Source organism: Trichosurus vulpecula, chromosome 4, assembly GCF_011100635.1.
Source record: "Trichosurus vulpecula isolate mTriVul1 chromosome 4, mTriVul1.pri, whole genome shotgun sequence".
Taxonomy (NCBI): Eukaryota; Metazoa; Chordata; class Mammalia; order Diprotodontia; family Phalangeridae; genus Trichosurus; species Trichosurus vulpecula.
The window spans coordinates 159,697,513-159,712,110 of record NC_050576.1 but is presented as its reverse complement, the minus strand read 5'-3'; the positions used below and the strand labels follow the sequence as shown (position 1 = coordinate 159,712,110).

Sequence of the window (14,598 nt, the reverse complement as noted above, 5' to 3'; positions counted from 1 at the left end):
TGTGACGCTAGGCATCTGGGGCAGGGCAGGAGCCCTCCCATCAGTCCTGATTTCCATCTCCTTTGTTTTGCATTGAGCTCCCTCAGAGGCCTCTCCAAAATCTAATAAGAGAATTTCCAAATATTAATCACCTGGACATCAGCCCAGAACCCTTCTTAACCTTCATCCTACTATTTTTCTCACCATCCCTTTCACCCCAAGGGCTCCCGTGGTCCCTCTTTGTACCATATCCCTCATCCTTCCACAACAAACTACAATTTGTTAGGAGCCACCAACACCATTAAATACAGTTTTTTCCCCTTCAAAGCTCTAATTTTTTGTGAAACCTTTGTTTACCAGTCCATATACCACTGATTCATCTCCGAAGGGAACCCAAGAAATCAATTAAAAAAAACATTAGCTGAGAATGAATAATATGGTATGTAATTAACAGAAAGAGCCCTAACCTTGGCATCGGGGGACCTGGGTTTAAATCTCAGTACCAGCATTCATTCTCTTGTATGACCGTTAACCATTTACCCTGCTCCTCTAAATCTCGATATCCTCCTCAGTAAAATGAGGTCTATAAACAATCTGTAAAATAAAATAACACTTCTGCTTGTGTCTCAGGGATCTAGTGAGGAAAGCACTTTGCAAACCTCAGAGCATGAGCTAAGTATGTATTATTTCTAAGGAGTAGAAGAAAGGGATGTAACACTTACTTTTCACAGAGATGCTCACTGGTCTACTATGTAGTGGACTGTTGGTATTGTCAGCTGCACAGTAGTATTTCCCAGCTTCGCTCTCTCTCACGGCCAATATTTCAAGTTTTGCCATTAGTAACCTCTGAGTTTTCTTCTTCAGGACTGTTTCAGTGCCCTCCTTGTGCCAAGAGAATGTGATGTTACCTGTGCCCCCAGCTACTGAACAGAGGAGGACCAGCCTTTGCCCTTCTGTCACTTGCCCTCCAGGGGGCTGGATCTCCATATGGATTCCAGAAACAGGGATTCCTGGGTGAAAATGAAGTAACATATAAAGAGCCTGATCCTTGGAGACTTCAGGTCTGGGGAGGCTGTGGAAGGTGTGGCTAATGGTAGGTACTTGTTGTGTAATTGTAAAAATAAATGTTGTTTGAATTCAAGTTAGTGAAAACAGATCATTGCAGGCCTTGATCTTAGGATGTAGGTCAATAGTTTAAAAAAATTGAAGGGAAAAACTCTGATCTGGATGTAATAGCATTGAATTTGAACTCAGAGCATCTGGGTAGGAAGCCTAGCTTTGCAATTTACTACTTATATATGATTGGGGCAAGTCCCTTCAAGCTGAGCCTCAGTTTCTTTACCTGTAAAATGAAAGGATTAGACTGAATAATCTCTAGGGCCCCTTAAAAGTTCTAAATCATGAGACATTGACTTTTTGTTAAACTAGGTGAATGTATATTTCTGACCCATGAACTTTAAAATTTTATCTAGCTGAACAGTGTTCCATTTCAGGGTCTCAGCTCTTTCTGACCTCTCTCCCAACCCCCAGGAATAGAGGAGCAGACTATTTCTTGGGTAGCTTTGGGGCATTTCCCTGGAAGTCCTGATGGGCAGCTCATTCTGTTTTAAAGGGATATGGCAGAACAATAGCAAAGGCAAAGTTCATCTTTTCTCAAAGTTCCATCTTCTTATGACTGATTATATGATAGATTTCCCTGTTTGCAGATGCCAGACTCTAGATGTCCCGCTGTTAGGGGTCAGTGACCTTGTACCTTGGGGATTTGACTATACTTCTGAGGAGAAGTCATCAACTAAATCTCTAGCCAAGCTGCCACCTTCCTCTTCCCTCGGCTGCACCCCCCAACACTCTGTCCTAGCCAAGTCAATAGCGTGCCAGTGAAGGGTAAGCCTATAGGATAACATAAGACTTGGAGATCTGGAGGTAGGAAGGGAAATTCTGGCTGCAGCTCTTTTTTTTAAAGAATCTATTCATTTTTACTTCACTCCTTGTGCCTAACCAGCAGGTAGCCCATCTCTCTAGCAGAGCTGTCATTACCCATTGCCACAAGGATAATGTGAAATGGTGTAGGGGCAGCTAAATGATCTGAGTGGTAGAGTGCAAGGTCTGGAGTCAGGAAGACCTGGATTTGAATCTGGCCTTAGACACTTATGAGCTGTGTGACCCTGGGCAAGTCATTTGATTTGTTTGCCTCAGTTTCCTTATCTGTAAAACAGGGATAAAAATAGCACCTACCTTCCATGGCTGTTGGGTGGATCAACTGAGATAATATTTGAGTGCTTAGCACAGTGCCTGGCACATAGTAGGTACAATAAAAATGTTAAGCTATTATTATTATCATTGTTATTATTAATAATGGAAGTAGCACAGAAGAGATCTCAAAATACATGATGTCATTTACGCAGCCTCCCTCTTCCTAACCCTAGACCTTTTAGATTTCTCTCTGACACGTACTCCTCACTTCGATCCTAACTGGATGACTGCTTTTTGAGACTCTGGAAGTCACTGCTTTTGCCTCACAGAGATAAGACCCAGAGTCTTCCTTCCATACTTCAGCGAGCTGGAGTTTTGGGGTTCTTTCCTGGCCGGACGAGATGATTCTGCCATCTCTGAAGAAGTAGAAATGCAGCTGGGTATGTGCTTTCTCTGGAGGGAGATGGGTCTCACAGCTCAGAGTCATGGGGTTCCCTTCTGAGGGCTGGAAAGGTATTCTCCTCAGTACAGGAAGTGAAAACAACTCTAGAGAGAAAAGATAAGACAGTTTCCAAGGACATGAGATTCAGAGATCCTGGGGAGGGAAGCTTTGGATTTTCAGCATAACAAATGACAAACCCAATGTTAAGTCAAAGGACACAATCCTTTTGTCACATTTTCCTTCTTAGTTTCTTCCATCCAAGTAATACTTAACCTGATCCCCACTGAGTCAACCTTATGATGCTCCAGAATTCCGATCCTTGGTCAACCCATGAGATCCAAAAACTACCCCTCTGAGCCCCCTGCCAAGCCCTCCCTCTCACCCCCTCATAAACTCTGCTCCAACCCAATCCTATGGGGCTGAAAGTCTTTACCTTGGACTTGGATTGTTACTCTTTGTGCTTCTATTTCTGTTGTAAGGAAAAAATATGATGACTTCTTTGCCCTGCAGTGATACTGGCCACTATCACTTAAAGTTACTCTCAGGATAGAGAAATCTGAGTCTTTTTCAAGCCGAGGAAGAACTATTCCATTCTTATAAAATGTCACTTCAGTAAGTTTTGCTCCCTCCTTTTCCAGGCATCTTAGAACCAGCAAGTCTCCTTCAAACACAGGACTTGGAGTCTGTAGAATGAGTTCATCTGTATGAGATAGGAGACAACAGTCATTTAGCCTACTCCTGACACCTCTCCTTTGGGTCTTTTGATTTTTTATCTACTGGAAAGAATGGCTTGGGCATACCTCTGAGAATGGTCTGAGCATTAATCTGCAATTGTCCCAGTTTTTAAAATGTCTTTTATGTTTCCCATAAGACTCAGACTTCTTCCCTCTCTGGGTTGGAGCAACTTCCTTCTTACAAACACCTCTACAACCATCTGTGGAGTGATTTAAAATCTGAGGACCACCTTGTTCTGTAAATGTAGGACCTAAGTGCATAGATCTAGAGATAGATGGAACCCCTGGTTGTTAAATGTTTCAAGAAGGTTTAGGTCAATAGAGTCATAATTTTATTTCCAAGAAAAATTAGGTTGCTTGCAGGATACATCTGTGATCATTTGAGCTTGTGGTTATGGAGGAAAAACCATCCCATTCCAAAAGCATCACTTAATGATGCTTCCAGAGAACTGAGGGTCCAGTACAATATATAATTGTAATTTCATACCACCATTACGTATATATATATTATGTATATATATATATATATGTCTTGATATATATCTTTTAGTGCACAGAGGTTCTGATTTTTCTCTGTGCATGTTTGTTCATAGTGGGGAACTAAAATGTTACCCCACAACCAAATGGAAGTAAATATTAACACCCCGAAGGCCAAAGCAAGCAGTGGAGAAGAAGACAGATGCTTGACTGACCAAGTATGGGGAGAGAAGGTCCTGAAAATGGGAATACTCTATTATTGTCCTATAAGACTTCTAACTGATCAGTAGTCCCCGGTTGAGGAAACATTAACATGCGAAACCTAAACCTGGAGATCATGCAGATTTAGCCCCCAACCTGGAGCAAGACTGAGATGAGGGAACTGAATCCTTAGATGAACTGAAATCAATTTTAAAAGACTGAATTAATAAATTTCTATTGGTATTTGCTATTTCCACATCACCTATATTTAAAGAATTTAAAAAGAAGAAGAAAAACCCAATTCAGCAAAAGTAATCAACGCGTTTAAAAATTTTGATGTCACATGCAATATTTCAACACCTATGAACTCCGATTTCTGCAAAGAAGTAGAGGAAAGCACCTTCTAACATCTCTTTTTTGGGGCCCAAGCTTTCTCCCTTACCTCTTAAAAATACAAGGATACAGGGTTACTGAAGGGTGAATTCTTGGTCCTGCATTGGTTTTGTCCAGACTTTTTAACCCTAATGTAGCTAAAGGTTTCTTCAAGTAGTTTCTTGTTGAAATGCACTGTGTTTTCCCTGTTACATGGGAGTGAAATCCATCTCATTTCAGAAGCACTGTTTCCCTTTCGAAGTAAGTGGTCCATTGAGGCATGAGGAAAGTCATTGGCTTTAGTGTAGGTGATGTGAAGAAGAAAAAGGGGGCAAAGTTGAAAGAACTCACAACCACAGCTGTGGGAGTTAGCATATGATATACAGAAGGATGTTTGTCTTTTTTTTCAATGTATTTTGGGCTCATAGAGGGAATCCCTATGTTATTCTCCCCGCCCCCGCCCCTAGACATCCCTTCTTTTCAAAGGCTGCCTCCCAGCCTGCAGGAATCAGCTCACCAACTAGGAGAAGTCTGTCAAGTATTTCAAGCAATAAAAGAGCAATATAAAAGGACATCTATAGGATCAGCTAAGGAACTCAGGAAGGGAAAGGGCTGAATTAGCTCTCTTTTTGGAACTGGCTTGTCAGGAACTACATTTTTTCTCACCTCTCTTCCATCTACTTCACAATGATAGATTCTTCTCACCCAGTATCATATCATAGCATCATAGGTTTTGAGTAGTAAGTGACCTTAGAAGTCATCTAACCCTTCACAATACAGAGGAGGGAACTGAGGCACAGAAAGTTTAAGTGGCTTGTCAAAGGTCACATAGGTCTTAAGTATCATATTTGAATGAAGGTTCTCTGACTCCACAATAGAAGTGTATGGCCACCTTGCTAGGAAGGGGGCTCAAACGCCAGCCACCATTTCCAGAAAAAGAGATATCATAGAATGTTAGTACTGGAAATGAGGTCATCCAGTCCAAACAACCTATTTTATAGACGAGGAAACTAAAGATCCGCAAAGTTGTGATTTGCTCAAGGTCACATAGTTGCAGGTGACAGAGCTGGGATTTGAATCCAGGTTTTCTGACTCCAAATACTATACATCTGTACATACATATATATGTACATAATCAATCAGTAAGGTCTGCTATGTGCCAGGTATTGTGCCAAGTATGTATGTATATATGTATGTATGCATGTATGTATCCATCCATCCATCCATCCATCTATCCATCTATCCATCCATCTATCTATCTATCTATCTATCTATCTATCTATCTATCTATCTATCTATCCTTGGTATGTTGTTAGTGGCAGAGTTGAGTTTAGAATCCAGGTCTAATATCTCTCATGCCCAGTGTGTTTTTCAATATGTCTCTCTTTCAGGAAAGCAGAGGGGAAACCTGATAGTTTCAACATCCTGAGAAATGTTTGATCTGAGAAAAAGGATTCATGTCTTGGTTCTGGCTCCGTGATCCTGAATTTGCCAGTGAACAGTTGTTTGGCGACCGTGAAAAATGAAAGGTAACTCACCAGATCGTCCACAGACTGGAGCTGCAAGAGAAGAAAGAGACAAAGATTATCCAGGGTAGGAATTCTCAAAACCTTTTATTTAATAAGCCTTATATTCTAGCAAAGAGAAATAAGAGGAAAAAGAAGAGGAAGAAAAAGAGGAAGAGGAAGAAGAAAAGGAGAAGGAAGAAAAGGATGACAAGAAGCACAAGGAGGGGAAAGAGGATGTTCTTCTTGTACATCTCAGTTATGAGACCGTTGTTCATACTGTTTCCTCTTCGTCATCATCTTCATTATCATCGTCATTGTCATAGCTAACATTTTATGATACTTTATGGTTTGCAAAGCACTTTACACCCGTTAGCTTCTTTGATTCTCGCAACCACCCTTAGAAGGAGGAGCTATTATTATCCCCATTTTACAGAGACTGAAAGATGTTAAGTGACTTACCCAGCGTCACAGACCTACGAGGTGCCTGAGGGCAGGACTCCTGACTCCCAGTCCAGGAGTCTATACACTGTGCCACCTGGCTGCCTCCAGGTGACATTGCTAGAATGCTTGTCACCCTCTTGCCCATCTAAGCAATGAGCTGTTCAAGTCCTGCCTTGCCCAGAAAGTCTTCTCTGACTATTATAAACTATTGTATTATATAATATTATATAATCATTATAACACAAAATATATATCACCTAATATATTATTATGTAGTCCTTATACAATATCATATATAAAATATATAATTATAATGTAATACACAACAAAATAATACATAAATAATATAATATAAATTATTTATGTTTAAATTAGTATATTTATATTATTTATTATAAGCTATTATACTATTTCATATAGTATATATACCAATTATACCATATTATAAACTACATTCTATATTATAAACTATTATAAACCCAATGGCAGAGAGCCTTTCTCCAGTCTTACTGCATTTATTACACGTACCAGAAATTTGACACTTAATCTATGCAGCCCTGGGCTGACTCTTGTGTCACTGTTGTGTTTGGGATTGCTTTATTCAGTTTCTTACTCCCTATGGCATGGAGGAAGCACAGCCCCTTAATCTGGGTAGGTGGCCAAGAAAATTTGACTTCCATTCATTTCTGGTTTGAAATTCTGAAAGAAGGCAGGTGTAATTACACTGTGTTATTTTTGGCTTAACCGTTTTTACTACAAGGTATGGATCTTTATGCTTCAGGTGGCAATGAAATCCCATCATTCATTCAAGCTTTTGTCTTCTGGACCAATCAAATCCTTAGAACATCACCCTCTCCTTCCTCCCCCCAAAGGAAGCCAACACAGTCAATATAAATAAAATACTATTTCTATAATACATAATAATATTTTATTACACTATATACTATAATTTTTTGAAGTCATAGACATTTCCCAAACTGTCTCCAGGGTTTTTTTTTTGTTAGTACAAAAATATTTTATTGTAAATATTTTTGTCCATATGGTACTTATGTTTTCAATCACCTTGGATTATGTGCACAGTAGTGCACATATTACTGGCTTTTGAAGTGTGCAAACAGTTTAGTCATTTTTCTAGCGCAATTCCAAATAGTTTGATAGAACTGTTGGACCAATTGAGTACTTCACCAATAGTGTATTAATATATGGGTCCTGAATTTAAAAGAGAGTTCCAATCAGGGTCATTTTGATAAATGTTTAACAATCAGCTCTCTGGGGAAAAAAATGCTACCCATAAACTTTTAAGTTTAATTTGCATCATTAACATTTTCTCCACCATATCCTTAAGTCTAGACAATCAATAAAGCAAAAAAAAAATATCAATCCCTGATTTGTGATATTTGTCAAATTCTGAGGTATAAATGCTCTCACTCATATACACATACACAAAATTAACATTTAGTTCTAGAAAACTGGCTCTAATACACTCCTAGATTAAAGAATTCTCCCTTCCTGAGTGTCCATATAGTAGAATGAAAGATGTTCTGACTTAAGGAGTCAGGACATCTGGGTATACATCCTGCCTCTTATATGTGCTAGCTGTGTGACTTGGGGCAAATCACTTTACCTGTATGGGCCTCAGTTTCCTGATCTACACCCTGAGGATGATAATAATACTTGTAGGACCTGCCCACATATTAACTGCATGGAAATGATTGTTATTTAATTAAATTTTAAATTTAATATTTAACCAAATTAATTCTGAAATTATATTTAATTTAAATATTAACTATATAGAAATGTTAACTGTTGAAGAATCTTATATAGATAATGGAGTAAGAGATAACCTTGGACTCAGCTCCTACCTCAAATACACAAGAAAAATACCTAATGATAAAACCAAAAAATAAGCAACAAAGGGAAGAGGGAAAACAAAGAAACTTCCACTGTGTTAGTCACCCACAAGAAATAACTGAAGACCATCTCATTGACCATTAGTTACTTGCTCTTTAATTCAGTAACCTCCAAAATGGCTCAGAAGAGCAAAGAATTCAGTAAAAAAAAGAAACAAGAAATAAGATTAGAGTTGTCAAGGGAGAAATCAACCAGTTTAACAAGAAAATAGAAAATTTAGAATAAAAGACAGAGGCAATTTTCTGAATCATTAGATTTTCTCAAAAAGGAAGATAACAGAATGGGGATGCAAAAATTCAGAGGTATAAAGAAAATGAGCGGAAAAACCCCTCTAAAAGGCACTAGATTGGAAGAATATGTGAGTGTTATACAAAATAAGAATACTGAATTCGAAGACAGGATATAAACAACTAATCAAAGAATTAACTTGGTGGGTTGCCACTGTGCACTCTGTCCTGTTTGTCACATGACCTGTAGCAACCAACCATTGACAGTCTGTCTGTAGTCTGACAGGAGCAAGAGCCATTTCTTACTAAATGTGAACAGTAAGAAAACCTGAAAAATGTATTAAAACTTGTACTGTTTAGCAAAGTAATTTTTTAAACACTAATGTGATTTTATGATAAATAAAAATCTTAAGTAATAAGTGTAATTAATTGACATTAATTGAAATTTTCCTTGTTTTAATGTTTTGTTTTGTTTTGTTTTTTGCAAAATAGTTTAATCATTAAAACTGTAAATCTAGGGGCAGCTAGGTGGCACAGTGAGTAGAGAACCAGCCCTGGAGTCAGGAGGACCTGAGTTCAAATTCGGCCTCAGACACTTGACACACTTACTAGCTGTGTGACCTTGGCCAAGTCGCTTAACCCCAATTGCTCTGCCTTCCTCCCTCTAAAAAAAACACTAACCTATAAATCCTTAGGGAAAATGATGAAAAAGAAAATCTTAATACCTTAATCAAAAACTCATATAGGAAGATTTCCCAGAAATTCAGAAAGCAAATGGCAAAGTACCAATTGAGAGAATTTCCAGAATACCAACAGAAAGAAATCTCAATTTTAATTCACCAAGAAACTTTGTAGTCAACTTTTAGAAATACAATGCTAAGCAATAAATTTTACAGGCTTCCGGAAAAAGAAAAAAAACTTTTACATTTCAAGGTTAATCAATTAGAATAGTACACAGTTGATCCTGAGGGGAAAAAAGAACATTTTGGAATATGATATTACGAAAAGCAAATAAAATTGTTTTATACTCCCCCCTCCCCGAATAATAGTATCTTTAGAAGCTGAGCTTTATCATTTTATATATGTTTGGACTTTTAGCAAAAAAGGAAACATCTGAGTCACGATTTAAAAAAAAACCAAAACCAGAGATGAGCAAGGGATTTTACTTGCAAACTGACCAAATAGAAACTAAAAGCTGAACCAATTTAGGTAGTGATTAAAGACTCCTAAAAAAATGTCTATTTTCATGTGACTAGGCCCAATAAAGGCAATAGGTATAGAATGGAGGAATTCTTTTGGTTGTCTTTCGATTTCCTTAAAAAAAAAACAACTTTCATAATATCTGAGGGATAATGAGAAAGCAGAGTTTGAATAGACCAAAGAATCTTAGGAGGAGGAGAATAGGGAATAATCAGGAAGAGAATAGGAGAAAGGTAAATAAATATTTCAGGGACAAAAACATTTCACTCTTCATTAGTGGCGGTTGAATAGGGGAAAGATTTTTCGTGAGCAGGAGAGGAGAAGAGTGGCACAGAAGCATTCAGGAAAAGACTTATCATACACCTGCACGACTTGGCAGTAGGTAGGGGCCAAAATTAAAGTAGGCTAAACTTCTTCCGGCCGCAGCTAGGTTTTTAGTGGCTCAGTTTCCAAGTAAAAGTATAATTAATGATTAAACTATTTCGCAAATAAACTACATAAATTTTGGGGCAGCTAGGCGGCACAGTGAGAAGACCTCCGGCCCTGGAGGCAGGAGGACCTGAGTTCAAATCCAACACTTGACACACTTACTAACTGCGTGACTAACTGCGGCAAGTCACTTAACCCCAATTGCCCTGCCTTTACCCCTCCAAAAAGGGGGAAATTTCAATTAATTACACTTATTACTTAAGATTTTTATTTATTATGAAATCACATTAATGTTAAAAAAATTTACTTTGCTAAGTGGCACAAGTTTTAATACATTTTCAGGTTTTCTTACTGTTCACATTTAGTAACTTCTGAAAGCACAGTGAAAAGATATGACTCTTGCTCCTCTCAGACTAGAGACAGACTGTCGATGATTGGTTGCTGCGGGTTACATGACAAACAGGAGAGAGTGCGCAGTGGCAACCCACCAAGTTACTTGATGGGCACAATAGTGACTAGTGGAAGGTGGGGTTAAATGGGGCACAGACAAAGCACTCGTTACATCTTTACTTTCTTTTACATCCTCTACATTTTTCACAGGGTGCCTGAAATTCTTTGGCCGGCTGCAGGCGGTCCGCAGGCCCTATGTTGTACAGGCCTGACTTATCAGAATTTTAGTGGATAGGTAAGTGGGAAGTTTTAGACTTCTCTCCCTGCTTTTGAGGAGGTAGGAAAGTAGGGCTAGAATATTGGGGAAGGGAGAGGAATGACACAGAGGGAGGAGTGGGTGTTTGGTCCCATTGACAGAAAGGAATGGAGTAAAGAAGTATTGCCATAGAATTGGGGAGGGGCTGAGACAGAGGGTCTTGTAGTGAACTCTGTTGAGGATGTAGGTATTATATACTCAGGAGAACAGTTTTTTTCCCAAATTAGGGTCAATATAATGGAAATTATAATATATCTAAATGAATTTACAGCTTTAATATTTATACTTTTAAAACTACCAAGAATATATTTTGTTGAATTAAACAAAATAATATCAAAGTTCTTTGGAGGAATGAAAAATCTAGAGTCTGGAAATGATGGTGAAAAGTATGAAGGAAGAGGACATCGATCAGACTTCAAGCTATATAATAAGGTAATAGTCATTAAAACTATTTATCCTAGGTTATAAAAATAGAAAATTAGATCAGTGGGATAGGTTTGTTAAAAACCAGAAAAAATTGATCACAGTAACCTATTTTTTATATACACAAGTATAAAAATTATTGGTGGAAGGATTCTTTATTTGAACTGTTTGGAAAACTGAAACACTGGCAGAAATTAGATTTAGACTAGGGCAGCTAAGTGGCACAGTAGAAAAAATGCCAGGCCTATAGTCAGGAAGACTCTTCATGATTTCAAATCCAGCCTTGGACTGTGTGACCCTGGGCAAGGCATGTAACACTGTTTGCCTTAGTTTCTTCACCTGTAAAATGAGTTGGAGAAGGAAATGGCAAACCACTCTAGGATCATTGCCAAAGAAACCCCAAAAAACAAACCCCTCAAAAGCAAAATCAAAAACCCAAATAGGGTCACTTAAAAAAGAGAAATTTAGATTATCATCTCATATTACAAACCATAATAAGCTCCAAGTGAATATGTGGCCTGAATACAAAATGTAATATCATAAGTTACAGTGGCTAACAGGATGAGGTACCTTTCATATCAATGATCAAAGGCATATTTCTCAATCAAATAAGGGATGGAGGTGATCACAAAAGATGAAGAAGATAGTTTTGATTACATAAAATTTAAAAGTTTTTATACAAATAAAATAAAAATATAATAAGAAGGGGAACTGTCAAGCGGGAAAATATGTGTATCAACTATCACTCATTATAGTCTGATCTCCAAGGTATATGGGGAATTGGCAGAAGTATATTAGACCAAGTCACTCCCCAATATATAAGAGGCCAAAAGGTCTCTAAAGGAGAATTGCAAATGATAAATGATAAAAATTACAAAGCAAAATAGGCTTTAAATCTCTAATAGTAAGGAGATAAAGAAATTATCTGAGGTTTCATTTCACCCATCAGAGTAGCAAAAGTAACAAAAATGAATAGTTAATTTTGGAAGAACCGTGGGAAGAAAGGATCACATGCCTGTGGACGGAACTCTGACTTTGTACAACCATTTAGAACATTGGTTTGGGAATTATAACAAAAAAGCTACTACAGTGTTTCTACTCTCTTACCCAGCAACCTCACTAGGGGCATATTTTCTAAAGATGGAAAAAAACCAGAACAAATACCCTAAATAGATTCCAAAATAATCATGGCCAAGAACAGGAAACAAAGTGAATGTGCACTGATTAAGGAAGGATGGCATAAACTGTGGCGCAAGGGAGAATGGTATAGGGGAAAGAGAGCAGCCTCTGGAGTCAGAAGTCTTGGGTTCAAATCCCATCTCTGATACTTATCTGGGAGACTTTGGGCAAGTCACTTCAATGGGCCTCTGTTTCTGCGTGTATAAAATGAGGAGGTGGGACTAGGTGGCCTCTGAGAGTCCCTTCAGCTTATGGTCCAAGATATGAATATAATAGAGTATTATAATTCATTAAGAAATAATTAATTTCTACAAAAGACCTATTATGAATGAAGATGCTATCCACCTCCAGAGAAAGAGCTGATAAATAGAAGTATGCATAGTATGGTTTTACATATGTGTGTGTGTGTGTGTGTGTGTGTGTTAAATGGTAGTGAGGGAGACAGTTTGGAACTTAAAATGTAACAAAAAAAATAAAAAAAGAAATGATGGGTATGAATTTAGAGCAAGGTGGTACAATGGGTAGTGAACTAGGCCTGGAGTCAACAAGACTTGGGTTCAAATCTGGCTTCAGATACTTACTAGTTGTGTGACCCTAGGCAAATCACTTAATCACTGTTTGCCTCAGTTTTCTCTTCTGCAAAATAGGGATAATAATAGTACTTACCTCCTAGGGTTGTAGTGAAAGTCAAATGAGATAAGAATTGTAAAGTGCTTAGCAGAGTACCTGAAACAGAGTGCTGTTGTTCAGTCATGTCCTACTCTTTGTGACCCTATTTGGGGTTTTCTTGCCAAAGATACCAGATTGATTTTCCGTTTCCTTCTGTAGCTCATCTTAGAGATGAGGAAGCTAAAACAAACAGGGTTAGGTGATTTGCCCAGGGTCACACATCTAGGACATGTCTGAGTCCAGATTTGAATTCAGAAAGAGGAATCTTTCTAATTCCAGGCCTGGCACTCTATCCACTGTACTGCCTACCTGCCCTATAATACCTGGTATAATATTCTATATGCCTACTATATGTCCTGTATCTGGCATATAGTGGGTACTGTATAAATGTTAGCTATTATTATTGTTAGAGAAACATAGGAAAATTTGCATGAATTTATGCAGAGTGAAATACGCTGAAAACCAAAGATTCAATATACATACTGTATATTGAAAATATTACTAGCAGCAAGCTGAGACCTGTGTGACCAAAACACCCAACAACTGTCCTAGAGGATGCATCATAAAACATACCATTCTCCTCATGGCGAGGTACAGGGACAAGGGCAAAATATTGAATATATTGTCAGATTTGGTTTTTCATCATATGTTGCTGCTTAATTTTTTAAAGAATAAAATAGAGTTCTATCTGGAGGTGGGGGAGAGTGGGGAATTGAAAGTTTTCCTAAAAATTCCCGTAATGTAAATCCAATACTTGTTAAACCTGTTTGAATAAAAAAAAATAAAAAGAAAGAAATATGAACTATTATTTTACTATCCCAGGCTGCCCAGGACAAGAATTTCTTCTCTGAGACTGACTCAGAGGTCTCGGGTTGCAGAGGCATTTTTCCTGTCATAGCCCAGATCCCACTCTGAAAATCCTACTTACCGATTACCAGCAGTGATGCCCACAGGAGCATGAGCAGGTCCGAGGGAGATTGGGAGGGAAATGTTCTTTTAGTAGCAAACGGATTCACCTCTGATCCTTGAAACAGAAATGAGTACATCAGGACAAGGTCTGAAAGCAGCTTCTCAGAAGAGAGGTGGCTATGAAAGGGAAGTAAAAGAATCCTCCAGGGCTAATTAGCATTTCCTCCCTCTTGTTTGACTGACGTTTTCTTTAACTCTTTCTTTGTCTAAAAAAAAACCAGTTTGATTTCCATAATCTCTTCATGTCATCATTTGTCACATTCTCCTAGCTTTGGGCTGTCTATCAAAAACATTGTTCCAACTCTCCCTGGTACCAGAATCAAGACCAGACTGGGGTCCAGTTAAACTTCATATAATTTGCTTTGTATTACTAAAGGGATCTACTCTTTCACATATGCAAATGCTCGATGCCTTTATTGTTCAATTCCCCCTGCCCCCCTTAAAAACAACTCACATGTATCCTGATATAGGAAAATCATTTATATGCCTCTAGGTCATGATAAATTATATCTAATCTGTAAAATTTGGACTGAGTCAA

At 38.1% G+C, this 14,598-nt stretch overlaps 1 protein-coding gene across 4 annotated transcripts in view; it reads right to left on the bottom strand.

Annotated features, from left to right (window-relative positions):
• LOC118848581 (Fc receptor-like protein 2) overlaps positions 1-14,165 on the bottom strand; it is a 41,266-nt gene extending 27,101 nt beyond the window's left edge. For all 4 annotated transcript variants that reach the window (XM_036757520.1, XM_036757523.1, XM_036757521.1 and 1 more), the window contains exons 1-5: positions 14,020-14,165; positions 5,937-5,957; positions 3,048-3,314; positions 2,434-2,718; positions 702-989 (exon numbers count right to left, since the gene is read on the bottom strand). In XM_036757520.1, coding sequence (XP_036613415.1) covers positions 702-989; positions 2,434-2,718; positions 3,048-3,314; positions 5,937-5,957; positions 14,020-14,137 — 979 coding nt within the window. In that variant the 5' untranslated portion in view covers positions 14,138-14,165. The remainder of the gene's footprint in view (positions 1-701; positions 990-2,433; positions 2,719-3,047; positions 3,315-5,936; positions 5,958-14,019) is intronic.
• Positions 14,166-14,598: the final 433 nt, after the last annotated feature.